The 24243-nt window shown below is 49.1% G+C and overlaps 1 protein-coding gene across 2 annotated transcripts in view; it reads right to left on the reverse strand.

Annotated features, from left to right (window-relative positions):
- GUCA1C (guanylate cyclase activator 1C) overlaps window positions 1-24243 on the reverse strand; it is a 659379-nt gene that overhangs the window by 260590 nt on the left and 374546 nt on the right. For both annotated transcript variants that reach the window (XM_085620480.1, XM_085620479.1), the window contains exon 3: window positions 12013-12100. In XM_085620480.1, the coding sequence (XP_085476606.1) occupies window positions 12013-12100 (88 nt within the window). The remainder of the gene's footprint in view (window positions 1-12012; window positions 12101-24243) is intronic.

Below are 24243 nucleotides of genomic sequence, written 5' to 3' on the forward strand. Positions count from 1 at the left end.
ATGTATGACATTGTTCTGCATTCTGTCCATCAACTGTTGTGTTTTCACCTTTTCAATAGTCGAGAATTTAAAGACTTTCTAAATCACATCAATAAAAAGCATAAAAATACACTCCTCTTTGGCCCTAGGCTAATGGCCTGGTAGACTAGTTCATGAGCACTCTGAAGCTGTTCAGCCTGTTGCATTGGAGAATTTCTAGCTCAAAGCTGTTTTAAACACTACACTCAAGCTTACCATTTCGACCCCTGACTCAATGACAGGAGAAAGCCCTGAAATTCACACGTTTGGAAGAGCCATGACGACCAAGTTGCCCCAACACAGCAACATCAGATTTAAGAATGAGGAAGAAATTCACCCTATGGACTTTGGTCTCAAACAATAGATGAAAAAATATGCTGACCGATGATGTCATGCAATGAACATCACTTTTACAACAGGAGATCGTGTGCTTGTTAGACAATAGAGGAAAAGGGAATACGATACTTCTTTTAAGGTTGAACCTTTTATATTATATTTTTTTTATTTTACAGAGTTTTTTATAGCGCAAACTTGACCCGAAGGTATTGGGTATCAGAGCGCTTTACACAGCACCAGTTGTGTTACATGAGGACACAATCATTTTTTTGTTAGGCATGGGGAGATTAAGTGATTTGCCCAGAATCACAGGATGTTCAGTGTCATTGCCCAGACTCGAACCCGGTTCCCCAGATTCAAGGTAAACTCCTCTTCCTTTTACTATCATTAATAGCAAAGGACACATGGTGACTGCCCAGGGTCCCGGAAAGTCCCTTATGAGAGAAACCTCTCATTTTCCACATGTGGTTCATCACTCACCAACCATCAATATCAATGTAGAGACTGGGTCTAGACAGCCTGTTGATGACTCTGTGTCTGCTGATAATTCCACCTCACCTGTGCAGATCACTGACACTTCAACTGCCTGTTCCTGGTTTCCAGTGACCAGATCGGGACAAGTGATTCAGGCGTCACGGCTCTTAATTGAAGAATTGTACTTGCTTGTGTAGCTATATATTTACTCATGTATTTATTCATATTCTTGTTAATTTATTTCTTTATAAATCTATTTTTGAAAGTTGTACAATTTTATTTAACAAAACAGGAGATCTAGTGTCTTATAACCAAAGAATGCTGGAACTTTTTTGGTTCCCACTTTTACACCATAGGCCTACGACCTAAGAGTTGGAGGGATGAGTTGAAGGCAGGCTTAGAATGTAGATTTCAGACTTACACGCAGTGGAATAAAGACATGTAAAATTACTCTCCCTTTGTGGCGAGGTTATTGGAGAGTGCCTAAGCTGGCAGGATGCTATAGTGGAGAATAGGGGGCAGACTTATAATTGAGTTGTGTCTTTATTCTGCAGCACACATAAAAGAGGAAAATGTTTCAGAGGATTGTTTTTGTAAGGGCAGGTGTCCTGTCCTGTACAAAAACAATCCTGTCTGCGAAGCTGGCACCCTGTACCATGGTGTAAGGGTCTTTGCATAGGCAGCACATTGTCAAGGACAGGAGTGCACCATATCATGTTAAATATAGTGCATTCCTGTCATTTCCCTTTCATGCAGTGCAGCCAGGAGAATTTCTTTGCTGCATGAAATAATCATTAAATTTGCCCCTTGATTTTTATTCCTTCAGTGCACCAGACCCGTTTGTAATTTGGTGCCGAGTAATAGGAGACAAAGATATCATGAAGGAAACTAAGAATTTTAGCAGGCCTACAAACTGTGCCCTTGATTCAAATCATTCACTTGCCATTTGCTCTCATGCATATATGAAAACACAGTCCACGCAGGTGAGCATGCGCTCACACACACACACACACACACACCTTTCCCATGGGGAATGGGGAATAATTAAGGACCCCAGTTAAGGGAGGGAGGTCATATGGTTTCTACAGGCCCAAGCCAGTAGGTTAACTATAAAAAGGTCTTTGGCCATGACTCGAAAATGAGCCAGTCTCTGGGATAAATACAGCTCGGGAAAATTCCCAACCAAGGGAGCTTATGCTCATAAAGCACCATGAACATAAATGCTCAATGCAGGCCAAAACGGAAATCGTGACTTCTGTCTCACGCAGAGCCCATAAAAAAGCAATCCACCTCTAGCTGTGGGCATTGAGGAGTGACATACTTAATAGGTTTCAGGTTTTAAGGTCTTTATTTCGATAATAAAATCATAAAAGACAGCAAAATCAGCACATACAGTTTGGACCATACTTTACAATCACAATAGTCTGTCCAGTTTACAAGTATTTTTTACACACAATAAAATCAGTACATTAAAGCCCTTGTTAAGCATCCCATTAATACAAAGACAACCCGTCTAAATATTTTTAAAAGTATAAAAACAGTAAATAAAACAGTCTTAATACACTATACAATATCCATCATTAGATAAAATATTTTAAATGCAATTCAGAGGAGGAATCCTTTCTGCCTGTTTTTTAGCTCTAATGATCCAAACCCAGCCAAGAAATTTCGCTGTGCTCACCACAAACAACTCTGAGGTATTGGTCTTTAATACCCGGATGGCCTCCGCAGACCTACTGCAGGTAAGGCGTTGGAACAGAGGTTTTATCCATTTTCTACGTGGGTCTTGATACATGGGACAGGCAAATAAAAGATGACCCTCAGTCTCCTTATGGCCTGGACACCATTGACAAAATTCGGTTACTCCAGAAGCCCAATTTTTAGTGAATGAATTCAAAGGCAGAGATCCCACCCGAAACTGATGATAGAGTTTCTTATCGAGAGGCCTGGTAATAATATCCCAGTAATTCTCGCGGGAAAGATCCAATTTATTAGCCAGGAACCTTCCTGTTAGACTGGTAGAGCTAGAAGCAGTCACTAGGGTTTGTCGAACTGAGGCCCAATACAATGCTTTAAATTCTTGTTTGGTGGGAAACACATTGGTTCCTGGAGACACCCACAGCTGTTCCATTCCCATTTCAACCAAAATGGTTTTTACCGTGCTTAGCCATGGAATTCTCCCGGAGCCCTCAATGGACCTAACTTCAGCAAGTTCGTTAGCAAATAGGGCAAGGTCGGGAGAAGTCCAAATCCGCCTCCAAAGGGCTACCAATCTGAACCTTGCCATCTCATTTATTGGGTTGCATCCTAAGTCCAAACAAAGGGGTATAGATGGAGTGGATTGCGGTAGCCCCACTAAACTCCGCAAGAACTTACACTGTGCTTTAAACAGGCTAGAAAGATCCATATACGCCCAGAGATCCGCACCATATAAAATAGCAGCATTAATCTTTGTGTCATAAATTTTTAGCGCTGGGTGCACACGTTTGGTGATGGATCTCTTTTGCTCCCTAAGAAGACAGCCAGTTAAGCGGGCCAGTTTTAGCTGCTGTTCGACCACCTGCTCCTTCCATCGCAAGCGAAAGTCTAGGGTCACCCCTAGGTAGGTCATATGCTCAACTTGTTCCAAATTAGCCCCACCCATGCTTACCGAACTCCGCACCGAGAGATTCTTAGTAAAAACCATAAACTTAGTTTTGCCCACGTTTACCTTCAGATCGTTGATGACACAGAACTCCTCAAAGCGGTTCAGGGCCCGCTGTAAACCACTTCTGGTCTTAGAGAGGAGCAGGGTGTCATCAGCGAAGATAAGCATGGGGAACCTCTTCCCGGCCAGGGAAGGAGCATCAGTGGGGAAAGCCTTAAAAAAATGTACTACCTGGTCAATAAATAGCAGGAAGAGTGTGGGCGCCAAGACACACCCCTGACGAACCCCGCGTGTTACCGGGAAGCTGTTCGTCACTTGTCCTTGACCTCCCCACCGAACCCTTGCAAAGTTGTCCTCATGCAGTTTAACAATTAAATCAAGTAGTTCCATGGGCAAGCCTAAGTCTCTCAAGACACGCCACAGTTTAGCCCTCGGCACCATGTCAAAAGCCGCTTTCAGATCGATAAACGCGGCGAAGATTTTTCCCCCGCCCAACGGCACCACCTTCCAGTAAATTAGACAAAATCTAAACACCTGGTCGATGGTGCTGGTACCAGATCTGAAGCCTGCTTGCATGGTAGACAAGATACCCTCAGAAACCATCCAACCCTGAACTCTACTTAAGACCATCCGTGCAATGACCTTTTGAAGAGAATCAATAAGGCTAATCGGGCGATAATTGCCCGGATTAGACCGATCTCCTTTTTTGTGAATTGGAAGGATCTCAGCCCCCTTCCATGACTTGGGGATTCTAGCTCCTTTAGCAATTGCGTTGGCTAACCTGGTAATATACGGTACCCAAAGTTCATGGTTGGCTTTAAACAGGTCAGCAGGGATTAGGTCCATCCCCGGTGCTTTCCCCCGCTGCGTCAGACCCAAGGCTAATTCAGTTTCATGTTCTGTGAAGATCAGGACCCCACCTTGATCAGACAATGTATACACATTACTTAACATTGTGGAGGATTCCGAGTTCTCAGACCTAAATTGGGCAGCATAAAAATCCACCCAGGTTTTGGGGGAGACATGATTTGTAGGCGTTTGCGAATCTGGGTCTCTGCCCCACTTTACAAGTTCCCAGAATTTAGTCTGGTTATTGGATGTAGATGCATCCAAAAGGTCGGACCAGTGCCTATCTTCCCACTCTCTTTTAGCATCCCACTGGTTTTTTTTATACTGTACCCTTGCTAGCTTGACATCGCTCATAACCCGAGACTTGACCGCTTTAACTAGTTGGCTATAGGCCTCCCTGCATTTCCCATTATACCACTTCTGACGGGAACCAAGTTTTTTTAACGGGCCTTCTGAACATGGAATGGATAAAAGAGATTTAAGCTGCTCAAAACAACATTCGTGAGACTCGATAACATAATCAAGGCCGACCCCCTCAAACACAATGGGCATGGGTTCATTCACCGTATTGGTGACCACATTTTTAATACTTTCAAGGAGAGTGACGTCGCCCACTAACCCAGACCATTTCAGCCTTCTTCGGTCATTGGTCAAGGTGACATCTCCTGTCCTAAGAGTATCTGGATTCCTCAATCTATTTATACCCGGAAACCTTAATCTAAGCGACAACGGATTGTGGTCGCTTTCTGGGCGGGATACCACTTCCATGTCTATCATGTATTGCCAGAATTCCAACTTTAGCAAAATATAATCTATGCGGCTTTTCCTTAAACCATTATCATAAGTATCACAGGCGCATTGATCTGATGTGGAGCGACCATTAACTAACTGCCCTTAAGCCCCTATTCAAACATAAGGCCATCCAGTTCAAAGCAGCCTCGGTCCCTTTAGCAATTTTATCAATTGATAAGTCCGGAATGTTCCAGACAGCATCCTCTGCAGACCCCCAACTGTCCCCAACTGCCTGAAGCGGCTCAAAGGTGCAATTCAAATCACCCGCTAAAACAAGAAAATTATCGCTTCCCAGCCCATCGAGATACCTGTCCACTACATCAACAATACCAGGGCAGCGGCCTCCAGGTAGGCCTCGTGCATAGATGTTAATTATATTCAGGTCCCGATGGACAGCCCTACTCAATTTAATACCCAAAAGGTCTTGATGTTCTACAAGTATTTCAGACAGATGGAATCCCAAGGCCTGCTTCACCCAAATTAGTAGCCCCCCTGAAGCACGCCCTTTGCTACCACTAATTGCAGGTTTTAAAAAATTAATAAACCCAACCCTGTGGATTGGGACCGTTGCCCAAGTTTCCTGGAGTAATATGATGTCGAAAGTATCTATGAATTCCAACCACTCCTCAGAGTGTAGCCGACCCTTGATCCCAGCCACATTCCAGGAGGCTACCTTTAGTGTATCGTGTGGAGTTGTTACGTTACTTTTGGAAAATTGAACCATTGGCACAGTAGTAGCTGGGTTCTCCACTACCTTCACAAGTTCTGCCCTTGTCTCCAAACTGGGAATCATACGTACACTATCCACCCCCACGATTGCCTCTAAAATATGCTCAACGGACGCTTCAACCGTCCCCCCTGTAACGTTTAACACTAAACCCCCCTCTTCAACATTCCCAGGAAAAGATTCCACCCTTTCAGGCCTAGTTACCACATTCCTACAACACTCAGCAGTACTGTTCACCCTAGTTGGTGGATGTAGTCAATCGATGGCCTCTAGATCGGAAAGGGGGCCATAGCGATTGAATAGTAGAGGGTGTTGGGGGGCGGTAAGGTGTTCTGACAGTTGGACGCCTCCTATCTAGTAATCTCATAGGTGGGGGACCTGGTGGGAATTTAAAATGTCTTTCGGGATAGAAGTAAGCAAGGCCCAGAGTTTGTACATCCCCCAGTCTTGCAAACCTTGCTTCCCTTCGAATGGACTCTACCACCCAAGGGTCCTTAAACGATACCAAAATACAATCACCCTCTAAATCTTTGGTCCCATGACCCACCCAATCAACTCTCCTCACTAATAGAATTTCAGTTGAAGTTGATGGCGGGAGGGGGCGATTTTTGTTAAGCCAGAATACTACTTTATTGCGTAGGTCCCTGTCAGTCTCTTTAATACCCTCCTTTACAGGTGCTGCCCCAGTTAACACAATGGTATATTGATTTGCTTCGGGGGGTAAATCAGTACGAAGGTGAGCATTCTTAGTAATGTTCCCCCCAGTATGGGTAATGGGATTACGAGTAATGGCTGGCTTTCCTAAAGAAGGCTGGGATGAGGTGCTAGGGGCGACGTTTGCACTGTCGTCCGACCAGCCTGCTTGTGCTCGTTGCGCAATTAACATGGAGGTGGCCTTACTGGATTCCTGCGCCAAGGTGCCTACACCTGCAGCGCTAGCTTTATCCCCAGAACCCCCAGTGCTGTAGACTTGGTTGCTACAACCCCCGTTACTTTACCAGAGCTATCATTGTTTATACACTTAATTGTATTTGCCTGAGAAGTGGAAGCCCCCGCTACTATGGAGGGGACGGATAACTTCTGAAGTAAGCGCATATTCATGTTCGCTACAGACTCCAAAGCATCAATTTTAATGGTCATCAACCTGGTTCGCTCCAGAATGGGAAGCAAGAGAGTTTTAATCATGGCCTCCATTTTTACCAACAGGATTTCATCGCTATTAAGACAGGTAGGGCATGAATCTGATGAACCAAGGGGAGTTAGAGAGGGGCATAGTACGTTGGGAAGTACCGGGGGGAGTTGCGGAGCAGTGGGCAGCTGCGAACCAGCTGCACAAGTACTATTAGAAACATTTAACTTAAGCAGCTTCTGAACTCTCCCCCCCGATGGCTCTGAATCTTTTTCCTTTTACGGGCTGTTTGTCTCAAAGGATCAACCACTTCCGGTAGATTCGACTCAGAATTATTAACTGTGTCCACACTATCTGAGCCCCTATCTTTGGCCCCGCTATTCTGAGTATCATCCGAGCTCGAATCAATATTGTCTATAGAATGTAGAGAACCCACCCCTTCTCCTTCAACATGCATTAATGCCTCCGTCGTTACTGAGTGTGAGCGATTAGACAAGACTTGAGCCACAGGGCTAGAAATTGTAGCAAGGGCACCTAAAGAGGAACGCTTACCACTGACTAAATCTAGGGAAAGCCTTTTCTCGGTCATTGCTATTTCTTTTTCTAATATCCCAGTTGCTCGAGTTATGAAAGCATCAAGCGGTCCAGAAACTATCCCCTTAGAAGTTTGCAGTTGAACTGTACGATCTTTACCAGACCTTAAAGTCATATTAAAGTATATTAAGGTATATTGAGGCAAACAATACCTAGAACAAACCACAATCTGTATTAATAGGTGGATGCCCTCTGCGATAGGAACCACAATATGATAGGACGGAAAACCAATAATTGTAGACCAGCCCAACCTCGTCCAATCACGGACGGCCACAGACTTGTCCCGGGCTGCTCCCGTGTACTCAACGTGTAGCTACTGATCCTGATATGGGAGGGAGGTGCTCGGGAGGCGCTCGGGAGGCGGGGCAAGCATGGAGAGCACCCAGGTGCAGATGATATCAGCGCAGGGACTCCTGGGAAATGGAGTCCCTGTCCCAGAGAGAAGTTATAGTGAGTACTAACCAACACTATCAACCCACATTAGCAGTCTAAAGCACAAATAACAATGCACCTTGACAAGCCCCCTACTAGAAGTTTGAATACCTGTGTCTGGGGCACGAAGTGCCAAACGGTGGGTAACCCTCAAGCCCCCTCCCTCGACTTGTCTCTACGGTCCTCTTGAATATACGAAGCTGCAACTGACAATCATGTATCGGGAACCAAGAAATTCGGCCCAGCCCGGCCTCCCGCGGCCCCGGACAGCCACAGACGGCCGGTCCTTTGCCCGGGCTTTGCACGGCGCCGCCCGCGCGCGTCCCGCGACGCGGGGGGAGCTACGAGTTTTTTTTTTTGTTTTTTTTTTTTTTAAAAACCTTTATTTGTGCATAGTAAAAGAACAAATACGGGCCTACAACCATCCGGCCGGCCACAATACGATTAAGCACTGAGTCAAACATTACATCCCTTGTGCATCAAAGGTCAAGCTTAGCAACGATTCAGGAGATATACACTGGAGAGATCCTCGACACCAGGGGAAGGAGAAGTGAAGGTTAATTTTAAGGTTTTTCAAAATAATTTTTTCGAGAAAAAAGTCAGTAGAGGATAGAGCCAAGGAGATTCGAGTCCGCAAGATGGCTTCACCACACGGGAGAGCAGCAGCATCATTAAAACAGCCATAGAAAACCGCAGACAGTGAGGCGGTGCAGTTAGATAACAGGATATTCACAGGAGTAAATACGCACCCCTCCAAAGCCGCCCCCACTCAATCCACCCCACACCCGGACCCCGAATCGAAACAAGTATAGCGCAGAGACAGAGAAGAAAAAGGCCCATAGAACTAAAAGGAAACAGTGAATTACCCCCCCACCCTACACCAATGCGGAGGCTACGGCCTGCCCCCCCCCAGCATAGTGCCTGTCGCCCAATGAACCCGAAATATAGACAAGAGAGAAAGTAAGAATAGAATAAAGAAAATAAGAAAGCAAAGAAGAAAGAAAGCGGGGAGGAGCCCACGTAACCTCGGAGCGCCCGGAGCCACCGGCCAGCCACGCCTCCACACTCTGAAAACCCACTACACCCAAAAGCAGTCGTGTGAAGATATCGTGTCACCACAATTTAAATGAAGTCAGACAAATCGCGACGAATGTACACAACATATGTCAACAGTTCCAGTCCCAGTCCAGCCCATCCGTGAAACCATGATGGTAAAAATCAATCTAGCCCTGGCCCGATCGCGGGCTTAAGATTAGACCGGCCCCCACATGAAGGCCCCGCATCCCGTGCAGACAAAGACAATATGGCCGCCGGGGAGAAGATGGAGAGGTAGAGTCACAAAATGGCCGCCGATCATCTATTGAGGTCCCCTTGTGCACCATATAGAATCCAGAGCTGGCCTGTGAAGTACAGGAGTTCCACATAAAAGAAGCCGTAGGCCACCGTGAACGGTTCCTCGAGGACGTCGGGTGTCGCTCAGCTGGATACTCTTGCGGGCGCGGTGGGGCAGGCAACAACAAAGAAGGCAGCGATGAACAGGGAAACAAAGCATCCGCAATTGAGCAGGAGAGCGATTGATCCTGGGTGCCGGGAAAGCCAGATGCAGACACCAGTGTAGCACGGTTATACACAGTCGTTGCATCCCCGCAAGAGGACAAAAGCACTGGCAGACCCACGTCTTGTTGATAACAAACGGGGCGCTCACGACCCGCAGTCGACAGTATGGAGTCGAACCGTTCACTCAGCGTTTGCAAGCCAACACACAATTGCAGACGAAAGTCCCGCAGGGCAGCCAGAACGGAGCCGCATGTCAGCGGAAGCTGCGCCCCCACATCGGCAGCAATCCGGGACGGCACTGTGGAGCTAGAGTCTGGTAGAGGGAGGGCGAAGCGGGCAGCGGGCGAGACCGGAGCATCAACCCCCAGCAGCGAGCAGGTACTCAACGCCATGTTTTACCGCTGAACGGTACAGTGGCCAGGGGGGTTCGTAACAAGGAGGCAATTCCCATCAGGTCTGCGCCGCAACAGGTGAACGCCAACAGTCGCTTCCCCTCCCTCGGGCTCTCTTTGCCGCCGACTAGGCACTAGAAGAAGGGGGTCTGCAGCCCTCCACAGCGCGGTCCACAGAGCGGGGCAGGAGACCCGCCACACCGGAGCTTACCCTATAGCTCCAGCCCGTCAGGTGCAGGGTGCAGGAGGTGTCCGGGCGTCTCTCCCCCGGCTCATCCGGCGACAGTCCGTGGTGTGAGGCGGGATCGGGACCGCGGGGCTCAGGTTTGCGCCAGCGGGTCCGGCGACTGGGGAGCTTCCAGGGGGCCGGCCAAGGCCACAACAGAGCAGGGGTCCAGTGCGGAGAACAAAGGCACCAAGAACTCCGGCATCCGGGCGGGCTAAGACTCCGGGAAAGCGGCGGCGCGGTCAGCGCGTCGTCGCACACGATGCACCTCGAAAATCGGCGAGGATAGGAATCAGGATGATAGTCCGAGGCCAAGGGCCGACGGAGCCGGGCGCTCAAGCGTCTGCTCCGGTCGCCATCTTGGCTCCTCCCAGCTACGAGTTTTTGAGCGCCTCCGGGCGCGTTGTCGGCGTCAGCGGGCGCAAAGGTTCCTGGGGGCTGTAGTCTCCCCTGCTCTCGTCCACGGTGGGCAGTGGCGGCGGCGGGGGAGACACACAGCGGATGAAGGCGAGGAGCTGTGGCAGCAATGGGAGATCGTTGGCCAGCAAGATTTCTCCCCTCAGGTTGGCAAACTGCTCCGCAGGAAAGTGACCCGCTCCCCCGAGGGAGCTACAAGTTTTTGAGCGCCTCCGGGCGCGTTGTCGGCATCAGCGGGCGCAAAGGTTCCTGGGGGCTGTAGTCTCCCCTGCTCTCGTCCGCGGTGGGCAGTGGCGGCGGCGGGGGATACACACAGCGGATGAAGGCGAGGAGCTGTGGCAGCAATGGGAGATCGTTGGCCAGCAAGATTTCTCCCCTCAGGTAGGCAAACTGCTCCGCAGGAAAGTGACATACTTAATAAATACAGCTGTAAAGTTAAATAATGTAAATATGTTTTATACACATTTTTGAACAGGTCATTGCTAAAACGACTAACTTGCTAATCTGTCGATTGATTGACAAACATTTTATAGAACAAAAGTAGAAGAAATCATGATGCTGTATCACATATATTATGTCTGGACATATTCTGTATCTTCTATACTATTACCAGAGGCACATGATTGAAATTCAACAAAATAATGCTTACAGGACTACTGTTCAAATTTGAAGAACTGGATTGATTCACATTTTCTGGCTAGAAGTCCTTGCGAGAAGTCTAGCTATTTGCAGTGAGTATGATGTACACTCTGCTACACATAAAAATATGGCAAAGCACTTTATTATTTAAAAAAATAAATGCTGATTTAGGCTGCCCTTACACATGTTTTTGAAGTTATTTATAACATGGAAAAAGAATAAAAGTGATGAGACTACACCACAATTGCAACATAAAAATATAGCCCAGAAACTCAACTTCTTCATAGTTTTACATTAAAACCCTTGGAAGGGGATTCATCACCTCCTGTACTTTGTTATTCGTTCAATACATCATGTGGTGTAATGGATTCAAAAATTAAAAAATGTATTTGATTTAGTTCTCTACTGAGAACAACAAATAAGAAATTTAAAAACAACAACAAAATTACATCTGTAACTAAAAGGCTTTGTAACATTCATCCTAATATAAATTTATTAAAAAAAATAAAAATGTAAACAAGTTATAACAAGTAAATTCATTAGGAGGTGATTTTAAAAGAGAAATCAAACTCTGTACATTTGCAAAGTTGCACTTTGTGTGGATTGGCTTTAGGAACCTCTTTCTAGCAGCAACGACTGTGGGGTTAGGGCATATGAACAGTGCATGTATCAAGTGTAATGGAAATTAGGTTTAAACTGGATAAAGGCACCATTTTCCAAAATATGCCGGCCAAAAAAAACACACATTTTAGAGAGGAAAATAATGAATGTCGAAAAGGTTACCGTCATTATTCACATCTATCTTCTGAAACACCATGGCAGTGAACTCTTCTGGACTCATACCTTGATGCCCGTTTAAAGCCTGAACTGCCTGTAAAATAAAACGTTAAATCATAATTACTCCATGTTAAAATACATATGCTTTGCCCAGCGGAAGTGTCCCCTGTAGGAAAACATAATATTGGCAAATTGCTTAGGAGCATTATGCAATCTTACTTTTATTGTACATGTTAATGCATATTTTTGATAACTGATTGTTACCCAACACATAATTTTATCTTTAAAATGACACCAAAACAACAAAAATCAAATGTAGGGAACCAGAGATATGATTTTTTTTAAAGAATAAACACTTTCTAGGACTTAGAAAACCAAAGCGCCACTCTAGGACATCTGGTCAGTCTTGACTGGGACAAAGTCAAACTTTCAGGCTGACCACGATGGAGCCCTGCTGGGGTCCCTAAATGTTCTTCACCAGTCCGGATTCAGTGAGGGGTCATCGGCTTCACTTTCAGGGGCCTCCCGGTCAAACTCGAGAAGTCAGACCCTCAAAACTCTTCAGCAGAATGAATCTGGAATCAGGACTCAGTCGTGGTTGAAGGGGGTCGGCTTGGGTCTTGTGGTTAACTCCGGCACCTTATGGAGCTTTTTTTTAAAGTTGCTCCAAATTTCTCCAAACTTCTGAAACTTTTTTCTGAACTTCCTCTTGAGGGTCAAAATGGTCCAAAACACAATCCAAGGGTCTGGAAGCTCCAAGATGGCCCTTGAAAGTTTGGAACCACAATTCTCACAATGCACCTGATTAAAACCCTTAAAAGTCCACTGGAGGGGGCGTGTCCAAGATGGCGACGGAGTAGGACGTGTCTTCAGTCCCTCCGCTGCCGTACCCGCTTAGCGTTGTATAGCGCCTTCCCTCGCCCCCCTTCCGCTTGACACCCTGAGTTGGCGCTGGTCCCCTAGTGGCCCGGGAGGATGCCTGGCGATCTTTGAGAACGGGGACCTCTGGCGGCTTTGGGGCCTGGGGCAAGAGCGGCGGCCGCAGCCGGGAGACTTGCGTGGCGACTGGAGGCGGTGCCCTTTGCCGCGCTACCACTACGATGCTGAATGCCGCACCTGACCACCGGATCGGTGGAGCGAGGCCTGGGACCCGGCGGATGAGGAGGGCCCTGCTGAATCTGCCGCGGGGCTGCCGAGGTGGGGAGAGCGCGCCTGCGGCTGGTGGTGACGGCGCGGAGTGTGGCCCTCGCCTACGAGGAACGCTACGGAGGTGCGGAGGAAGACTGTGGCTAAGGCCCGAGGAGAGACGCTGGTCCGCTGGTGCTGGGGGGCCTCTGGGCTTGTGGTCGACTGGTGTGTGGAGTGGCCCCGGCCCTGGCCCTGGACTTCCCGGGCCCCGTGGGGGCTCCATCCGCAGTGGTGTGCCGGTGGGGGCCCTGTGGGGCTGGGGGCCTCCCCCCCTGTGGGGTGCCCGGACCTGAACAGCCCTTCCTGGAGTGAGGCCTGCTGCCGAGCTGCTCTCGGGACCCGCTGGTGAGATCCTTCCCCCCTCCCCCCTCCGGCTGGTTGGCCTCCGCGGGGGCCGCGTACCTGATGCTGCTGCTGGTGCCTACTGGAAAGGGGTGAGCTGCCGCCTGTGCTACTGTGACCCTGGGGTGCCCGGTGGGAGGCGTATTCCCCGACGGGCATGCAGCTGCCGACAACGCTTAACCGGCCGCCTTCCCACCTGTGGGCGCTGTACGAGTCGGGGAATGGAGAGTTGGAAGCTGGCCCTGGTTTCCTTTGCGCCCCCCTGGTTACTGCTGCCTGACAAGGGTCCTTGGTGAGTGCGGCCTGGCCCGGGCACGGACCCCGTAGGTGCTGGAGAGTGCTCTCTGTGGCGAGTTGGCGGTGGATCGGACCCCGGAGCGCTGAGACGCGGTGGCCCCCGGCGTGTGACGGAGCGAGGAGCCTGGGACTCGGGACTCTACGCTAGTGCTGGCCCGGTGAGAGGTATTGGAGAGTCTGCCGGCCGTGGGGAGGCCGGGGCGAGAGAGGTGGGGTCTGCCTGCGGTCTGGAGCCCCAGTCACTCGTGGTGCTGCTCGCGATGTCGACGAAGCCCCACAAGGAAAAATCGGGCAAGATGGGGCCCCCGAGGGGTGCGCTGCCAACGACGCCCCCGGGTACCAGCGCTTCCCCCCAGCAGAAAGCAGAGGATGCGCCGGCCACCAAGGCCTTCATGATGGAGCTTTTTTCCGCTATCAAGGAAGACATCTCGAATCTCCACTCCCAGCTTGCCTCGGACCTCAGAGAAGTGCGGCGTGAAGTGGATGGCATTGGCGAGCGCGTGGCAACGCTGGAAGAGCACGATCTAGGTCTGGCGGGTGACGTCTATCAGCTCCAACAGGATGTGCTCCGACTGACGGAGCAGAACTTGGATCTCCAGGCCCATGCGGAAGACCTGGAAAACCGGTCTCGGCAGAACAACATCCGTATCCGAGCGGTGCCCTGGGGGGGCGAAGCTGGGGATCTCCGCGGGTATGTAGAGGCTCTTTTCTTGCAAATCCTGGGCGAAGACGATCTCCACGAAGTCAGGATGGACAGGGTCCACAGAGTGGGCCTACCGAGGGGCTCGGGGGCTCCGCCGCCAGACATTCTGGTCTGCGTCAATGATTTCCAGCTCAAGGAACGTATTCTTCGGAATGCGCGGAGTATTCCTAACCTGCTATTCAGAGAGCACCATCCCCAACTCTTCCAAGATCTGGCAGCTTCTACGCTGCAGAAGCGACGTGCCTTTCGTCCTGTGACGGTGTTTTTGCGCGATCAACACGTGGCATACTCCTGGGGTCATCCCTTTCGTCTCATCTTCAGGTGGAAAAACAGACTGGTCCAGATTTGCTCTCTGCAGGCTGCCAAGGACCTCCTGGGGCTGGACGACGCCACGGGCTCCCTGGGGGGGGACGCTCACCATCGCGGCACAGAAGGCGCTCTTCCTCCTGGCACAGAGTTGGGCATCTGGGGACACAGAATAGGCCGGATACCGCGTCCAGTCAACGGGAAAGAGATGGAGCAGTGGCCTCTGTAGTGAATGTGACGGTGTCGCCGCCACGGGACAGCTCATCGGCGGCTTGATGGTAGAGGGAAGGCTGCTTGGTGGCGGGGGGACGCCCTCCTCCTGTTCAGGTACCGTGGGTAACTATGTACTTTTGGGGAAGATACCCCGGACCGGAGAGCAAATGGGACACTGCCTGTTGCCTGCGACCCCGCTCTCCGAGGGTCTCATCACCAGCCCTCCTGGTTGCAACATTCGTTTTTTTGACTCTCTGGGGGGGTCCAGTTGACTCTTCTGCCTGTTGAATTTGGTTTTATTATGAGTTTTTGGGAAAGGGATTTTGGGGGGGGGTGGGGGGGCATCGGGGTGGATGGGTGGGGGTGGGATGGGGGGGCAGTGGTGGTAATATGGAACTGCAGCGAGGGAGGCTCTGTGGGTTGCGTTTAGTGGGGGCTCTAGGGGGGGAGCTCGAGGAGGTGACGGGGGTCACTCTTGAATGGCAGAGGGGGAGTTACGCTTGCTTTGGAGGGGGCCCTGATCCTGGGTGAGGTGGGGGAGGAGGGAGTGGCTGTCGTTGGGGGCGCTGCTCTGGCTGGGTCTGGGCTGCGGGCCACCATCAGAGAGATAACGTGGGATGGTCTGAGGACTGTGGTCCTGGGGAGCACTGCGGGCCCACTTCTGCTGGGGCCTTTCTAGTCGGGTTGGGTCCCTGGGACGGGGGCGGCGCTTTGTCTGTGGCTGACCTGAGAGAGCTGAGAGTTGAGAGATCTGCGGCATGCCTGTTACCCTAGGAACTTGGAATGTGAAGGGGTTGAATTCGCCTCAGAAGCGCCAAAAAGTTTGGAAATATGTACTGGATCATCACCTGGATGTGGTGGGCCTCCAGGAGACCCACCTGGCTCGGCGGGATGAGGCCAGGTTGAAACATAAGCGGTTCCCCCTTATCTATAGTTCTTCAGCGGTTTCTAAACATAGGGGAGTGGCGCTGCTGTTCCGCTCGACTCTCCACTTCCAGCCCTTGGGAGTCCGGAGCGACAGGGAGGGTAGATGGCTTCTTGTTAAGGGGGTGCTCCTCGGCAGGACCTGTTCCTTCCTTGTGCTGTATGCTCCCAATGCGGGGCAAAATAGATTCCTTTTGAGCTTACTGCGAACTGTAGAGGATTTTGTGGAGGGGACGCTCTTCGTAATGGGGGACTTCAATCTCGTTTGGCATCCGGACTTGGACTGCTCCCACTGCCGGAGGGCCGAAACGGGGGTATTCTCTGATGAGTCGCACCGGTGGATCGAGGAGCTGGGGTTGCTGGATGGGTGGTGCTCCCTGCACCCCCTCTCCCGGGACTACACTTTCTTCTCTCATGCCCAAAAATCTTATTCCCGCTTAGATCATATTTTTTACAGCCAGTCCCTTCGGGGTTCCGTGAGTGAGGCCAAGATTTTTCCTATCTCTGACCATAGCTTGTTTGCGCTGGGGCTCCAGTGGGCGCCGATGGGGGACGTTCCACGCAGATGGTACTTTCCGGCTTCCCTGGTGAGGGACGATTCCTCTTGCAAGGAGCTCCGTGTGGCGATTCGGGACTTTTTCGACCTTAACCCGGTTCAAGACACGTCTGTTTTTACTACCTGGGATGCCTTTAAGGCCTCCGTGAGGGGTAGTTGCTTAGCTATTAATGCGGCACTTAATAGACTGAGGAGAACGGAACGAGAGGCGTTAAGAGGCGGAACTAGCGGTGCTAGAGCGTGCGCATTGAGACCACCCTTCCAAACACACGTTGCGACCGCTTACTGCTCTCCGGGGCAAGCTACGGGCTCATTACAATAATAGGTCGGAGTTTACCCTCCTGAAGCTCCATCATCGCTCTTATGCTCAGGGGAACAAGGTGGGGAGACACTTGGCCCGCCAACTGCGCCGTAAGCGTGAGCGGGAATACATCGGAGGCATTCGGGACGCAGCAGGCGCGCTGCAGCACTGCGATGCAGACAAGGCGGCACGCTTCGGCGAATTTTATGCGACGTTTTACGCGGGGGAATCCCTTGACCCCGCTGCCCAGAGGGACTACTTGCGCACTCTCCCGCTTCCACAGGTTTCTGCGGCCTGGAATGAGCTGCTCTCTGCTCCCATCACAAGAGAGGAGGTGCTGAGTGCCGTCAAGTCCCTGAAGCCTCATAAGGCGCCGGGTGCAGACGGCTTCACGACCCTCTTTTATCAGACCTTTGCCGCTGATATCAATGATTTCTTGGTCCAACTGTTCAATGCGATGGCTGAGTCGGGAGTTACCTCGGCCTCTATGGCGGAGGCCGTCATCTCCGTCATCCCTAAACCCGGTAAGGACCCTGCTATCTGTTCATCGTATAGGCCGATCGCCCTGCTCAATGACGACACCAAAGTCTATTCTTCCATCCTAGCGTCCCACCTGCAAGACCTGATGCCGGTACTAATCCACCCGGATCAATCGGGGTTTATTAAAGGACGACAAACCCATGATAACACCAGGAGGGTGATACACCTCATCGAGAAGGCCAACCGATTTAACATTCTGGCAGTTTTGCTTGGCCTGGATGCCGAGAAGGCGTTTGACCGGGTGGACTGGCAGTTTCTCTTCCGTACCTTGGAAGCGTTTGGGTTCTCGGATAGATTCCTCACCATGCTTCGGGCCAATTATAGCGCGCCCCGTTCCCGTGTCACGGTCAATGGCTAATTTTCGTCCTTCTTCCCACACTCGCGGGGCACGAGGCAGGGGTGTCCGCTCTCTCCCTTGCTGTTTGCTCTGAGTATTAAACCACTGCCGCTGGCGATACGGGAGCACCCGGATATCCGGGGGTTACCCTTTACGGGCGAACAGCACAAGATCTCCTTGTTCGCGGACGACGTCTTGCTCACGCTGGTGGACCCTGCGCACTCCCTCCCCCTCGTCCAGATGACCCTGGCGCATTTTGAAGCAGTGGCGGGTTTTAAGATGAACTATGACAAATCCTATATCCTTAATCTTACACTCTCGCCGACGGGGGTGGACCACCTTCGGCCGCTCTCGCCCCTTCCTTGGACTCATTCCTCATTACTATACTTGGGGGTGCACTTGACCCCCACAGTGGGGAAACTGTATTCGGCCAATTTCCCTCCTCTCATGGCTGCGATACGGGCTGATTTGAACCGGTGGAAACCGTTGTTTATCTCCTGGCTAGGTAGGATACACGCGATTAAAATGACGCTCTTGCCGAAGCTTTTATATCTGTTCCAGGCACTTCCTATTGTCTTCGACACGGACTTCTTTCGCAGCGTAAAGACTCTAATGCTCCGTTTCATATGGCAAGGGGGGCGAGCTAGATTTTCTTTTGCCAATCTCTGACACCCTCGGGGAGAGGGAGGGGTGGGTCTCCCGGACGTGCTCCTCTACTATAAAGCGGCGCAGTTGAGGGTCTTGGTGGAATGGACCCAACCGCTTTCGGAGAAACACTGGCTCCACATGGACAGAAGTGTGGCGGGATGCACGATATGGGATCTGGTATGGAAACCTAAGGGGGACAGGCCCCAGAATGCGTACATCAGCACCCCTACCGGCACCTCCCTTAAGGTCTGGGACTCGGTTTCTGGGGATGAGCGCTGGACTACGTTCCCGTCGCCTTTTACTCCCATACATTTCAATCCGGCCTTCCCCCCTGCGATGCAAGAGGGTCCATTCGACGCTTGGAGGAGCGGGGGCCACCTTTGCCAATTGTGGACGGGACTATGGGGTTCCTCAGACAGAACAGTTCCGCCACGCCCAACTGCTGCACTGGGCTTTGTCTCCGTCAGTGCGAGAGGCGGCAGTTAGACCGCCCACCCCCTTTGAGGCTTTCCTCTCGCGCACCTCGACGATGCGCGGAGCCATCTCCTTTATCTATGGCCATCTCTTGGCCACCGCTCTCTCTCCGAGGCCGCGCTATATGGGTTTCTGGGAGGACATCCTGGGGAGGGCCGTTGCAGATGAAAAATGGTCTCACTTGTGGCGCGATTTGACCAGCCACAATCACTCGGTGGAGCTGCGCGAGGCGCACCTCAAGACAATGATGGACTGGTATCTCTCTCCCGCCAAGATACACTGCATCTTCCCTACCTCCTCGGACAGGTGTTGGAGGGGATGTGGTCTCTTGGGGGACTTCCGCCATATTTGGTGGGATTGGCCGGTCATCCGCCCCTACTGGCAGGAGATACTGTCCCATATTAAAGAGATCTTGGGTTACCCGATCGCGGACTCCGTGGCTCACGTATTACTGGGTCTCCGGGATCCCCTCCTTGAACACCAGATGCGTGCGGACAAAAAGATCCTTTGGTTGTGCTTGGGGGCGACTAAGGTCACTCTGGTGGCAGCTTGGAAAAAGAAGGAAGCCCCGGCGATATCTCTGTGGCATGCGAGGTTGTGGAAATTGTTGAGCATGGAACGGATGGCGGATGTCTTCCTGGGGTCCTTTAAGAATTTCAGTTTCCGCTGGGGCCCTCTGGTGCGCTTTCTCTCTAGGGAATTGCCGGCAGCGGTATGTCCTCCCTCAATTCGAGCCCTTCACCTGTTCCAGGTATGATTATCGCTTGGGGAATGCCCTGCGCACGACTGAGAGTTACCCCCACTGGGGGGGAGGGTGGGAGGGGTTGGGAGGGTCGGGGAGGTTGCGGGTTGGGGGGAGTTCTCTTTTCTTTTGACTTTGAATTTTGGCGAGGCGCCTGAAGAGGAGGGGAGAGCTAGATCTTTCTCGATTGTTGAGCAGTGCCCGATAGCTTGGACTTTTGCAGGGGCATTTTACTGGGTGGAAGTGAGGCCCCACCATTGACATTCTCCCTGCTACCTCAGACTCGTTTGGGTCTCCTTCTAGATATAGGGCTGATTGCTTAACATGGGTGCTACACCAGGCGGCTGCTTGGCTCCCTGGCCTCCCCTCCTCATATGCGTCCCCCTGCGAGGGAAGTTGTGCGGGACTGTCGCCGGTGGTTTCTTTTTGTGTTTTCTTATCAATAAAGAAATCTTTTACAAAAAAAAAAGTCCACTGGACGCACTCCAGGCAGTGGACTCTTGGTGGTGATGATGCAGGTGACCTCTATTAACCTGTAGCTTGCTGGAAGTCCACTCTTTAATCTTTTGTAAACAAGGTACATCCTCAGGGCTGTAGTTTCCAGATAGTGCAGCAGGCACAGTCAGTCAGAATGCAGGTCCTAGTGGTGGAAATCAGGTTTCCGGCATGGTAATCCTATGTCTTCACTTAGTTTCAAGCAGAAGCTTCTGAGAGGGTCTGCATCTATCACATTTGTATACAGCGTTCACTGGGGTCAAGGAGGAGAGCACTCCTGTCCAATGAGGTGCAAGGCAACACCCCAGAGCATGACCACTTCCTCCAAAGTGTAGCATAATCTTCTCCGAAAAAGCACTATTGCTTCAAAATGTATCATGGTTGAAATCTCAGCAGGGCACAAATAACTAAATAAACCCACTTTCAGTAAGACTAATTTCCATAGCTCTCCACCCTTATCATCTGAAGATTGCTTCCTTAAGTCTCCCATCTGGCTGGGTCAGAGGGGATGAGGGTAAGGCAGACCTGACATTCCCTGCCTGTTCTCTTTCACCTTTGAAGCCTCATGCCTAATGACCCTTCGCCTTTGCACTGGCATTCCTATGTAGCAGAGCTCTCTCCAGCAGATAGCCTCTTCCCTGTTGAGCAACTTATCACTTCATCAAAGCAGCTTGTCAAATCCTGTTAACTCTGACTAATCAGAGAAGACTGCAGGAAGGCTGAATATTGGCTTACAGACAAGAAAGACTTATAACTTATTTTCTGTACAATTTAGGATGAATTCAACAATAGCATATTGTTGGATTTATAGACTCAATTCTTATTAGTCTTTGAATGATTTTTCATTCAATTCCCAGCAATATTTATGGTTTCATAAACTATTGCAATATTATCCTATGGGGCTAGACATCTACAATGGGGAAACTGAAATGTGCAATTTCTCCATCACCAGGACCTATAAAACATATTTTATAAAGGCTCTGCCTATAGTTACATGACCCCGGGAACAGCAAGGCAGACCGCAGGGGTCCTGAATATGCAAAAATAGTGTGGATCCCCACTCCTCAGTGCTCATTGCACCAAAGTCGATTTTGAGAGGCACTGTACTACAATAGAGGAAGTGAAATGTGCAAGTTCTCTATCCCCAGGGCATATAATCATATTTCATAAGGATCCTAATTATAGTTAGCTGACCCCCCACCCCAGGGACACCTAAGGGAGACACCGGTGCTACCTAATATGTAAGAATAATGTAGATTATCTCTTATTAGGTGCCCCACCACCAAAGTCGAGTTTACAGTTAATTTACTTTTAATAACAGTGCTGCAATGCAGGGCTGCATTTATAAAATGACCTCAGACGCTCAGCAGTGCACACATACAAGTGAAGAAGGGGCTGCTGGCCTCTACACTGCCATGCCCAATTATACACTAGGGGCCTATAGGTAGTTTTAATCCCCATGCCCTTTTGTCTACTAGGGACTTATAGGGTATGTAATCCTAATCCATCTGTGTGTTCTCACTGCGTTTTCAACATAGCACTGGCCCTGGCCTGGCTAGACAGAGCCCAGGGACAGTCAGAGTCAGTTACCACCAGTACCAGTCATCAAAAAATGCAGGTTCACAGGGCACACAGGATGACTACAACACACCTCTGCTGCATGGATCAGCCCTGATGCACCACCTTCGGAACCACCACTGCACATCTTCTCTGCATCTCCATTGATGACATACTCAACAACAAATCTCTGCATCGCAGCTCATCTGGCCTGATGCCTTATCCCTACTCCACTGATCAGGACCGGAGCATCGCCCCACTACATGCAATGACACCAACACATTACTTCGGCCGCAACCCGCATATTCAATGTTGACACAGCAAGGATCAAGGTACTTTTGTTCAGCGGGCCTCACTGTGTTTCTGTATCTAGTCCACGCTTCATCGGGGTCGGCCTGAACTTTTTACGTTGCCTCGGTCCGTTGTGACCAGATGTCCCAAGTAAAAACTTGTTGCTTCTTATCACGATTTTACAGTTTATTATAAAAAAAATCATATCTCAAGTTCTATTTATAGGATTTTTGTCGTTTTGGTCTTGTTTTATTTATTAAATTAGGTTCTATTGTCTAATCTTGTGTGGAATGCTTGTATGTGGTATTTGCACTGTTTTACTGTTTGAGGTGTTGCACAAATACTTTACATATTACCTCTAGCTTGAGCCTGACTGCTCTGTGCCAAGCTACCAGAGGGTGAGCCCTAGTTAATTTAGGGTTTGCCTGCTTCTTACCCTAGGATTGTGGTTGCTACCTGACTTGGGCTCATACCCTAGTCAACCAACAATCCAATTTCTAACAGTTGTTCTATCTCCAATATGTGAAGATATCAACACAGACAGTTACATTTTTTTAGTAAATGTTGGAGGATAACGGCAGTGGTTGGAAAGTAGATATTTACTGTTAAGTGGCTGAGGTTAAAGGAAATTTAATGAGGTGTTTTGGGAGGCACATGCAAATTCTAAAACACACTCATAAAAGACTAAGATAAAAGAGTAAGATAGTCACTATTACCAGAAGTTGCATTTACATTGACAACATTAGTACTAACAAAAACAAAGCTGCTTCACTGATGCCCTGGAATAAGACAAGCACATATAGCCAATCTTTAGTATTGTAACGTACTTCCATAAAAATCAGCGAAGGCAAGACATAACTGTAACACCACAAACTGAATATAGAAAGAAAAATTGAAAATCTCTTTGAAAGTCTAAACGTTTATTACATTATTTTTGTATTCATAAAAAAATATATATAAATAGAAGATTGCATTTATTACAAGAAAGGGTGCTCTTATTATGCAATCTCTTTTCCTGTTGTTAAGTACACAGTTTGAAATGTACTTAACTCAAGCAGCAAGAGAAGAGAATGCTGACTATGATCTGTCCCATTTGATAGCATTGGGCGTAGTCAAGTCCAGAAAAGCTTTATTTCGATTGCATTGTTTAATAATCATAAAAGCACAAGAAACATGCAAAATTTATACACAAGCATTTACACCAGAATAAAAATACAGTAACCATTAAAAACATTTTAAAACTTAATATGTAATCTATATTATTAGGAACTGTGAATTTTAAAGTGACAATGCACCTTAAAGATCTCGCCCCCTATGTCACAGTACTCTTCTTTAGACAAAGCACTTTCTTCAGAAACATGGATATCCTCCAAGCTGCATGTTCATTTTCTAAAAGCTGGAGCTTGATAAAAGCCGGACGACATTGCCTCAGCCCCCAGATTTTTAAAAGTTGAACTATCCACGCCATTCTTAACTCTGTATAAAATTTGCAAAATAAAACTAAATGAAGTGTAGATTGTACCGACTGACTATCACAAGGGCATAATTGTAATTCACTTACCCATTCATTAATTTTTGGGAAAGAAACAAATCTGTGGATGGTCCCTAATCTGAATCTGATTAAAAGCAGCCTACCAAATCCGCCAGGAACAAATATTAAATATGGCTGCAGACTAAGTGGTAAGAACCATCTGATGCTGCTGGACACTTGGCTTCATGATTTCCCCAGATAATCTTAACATATCCAACAATTGAAGGCCCTCCTTTCTTACATTTTTTCTGGTGATCAACTGGATCAAGCTCGGGTTAGTGAAATATTCCAGATGGCCTAAATCTTTCATAAAATCTTTCACAAATTTGACCCATGGATTTTTTTGGGCCCCTTCCAGGCTCAAACTATCCTGTAAAATCGCCCTATTTCGCTTGGCCTCTTCCTTTGACCAGATCCTGTGCCACAGGAGAATAGGTTCCAGTTTTATGAGGTCGGATATGTATAGGAGGCCCGGCTCAGCATGGCACACATATGTGGAGGTACTGGCTGAGGCTGACAAACTGTATCTTAAAAAAGTGTTCTCCACTAATTGAATTGGGGGAGTGTCAGCAAAACCCCAGACCCCCGCTCCACATATTGCAGTCGAGACACATTTTGCTTTATATATTTGTAAAAGTTCTCCTGGTGGTTTCCTACACAATTTTTTTGAAAAGCTGACCAGGGCAGTTCTTATTCTGATAAGAGCCAGCTTTTTTGCAGAGACAGCTTGGGACTACGTATCATTCTTACTAAACAAAAAAACCTAAATATGAAAAACTGTTGGTTGGGGCT

This window comes from Triturus cristatus, chromosome 8 (assembly GCF_964204655.1).
Source record: "Triturus cristatus chromosome 8, aTriCri1.1, whole genome shotgun sequence".
NCBI lineage: Eukaryota > Metazoa > Chordata > Amphibia > Caudata > Salamandridae > Triturus > Triturus cristatus.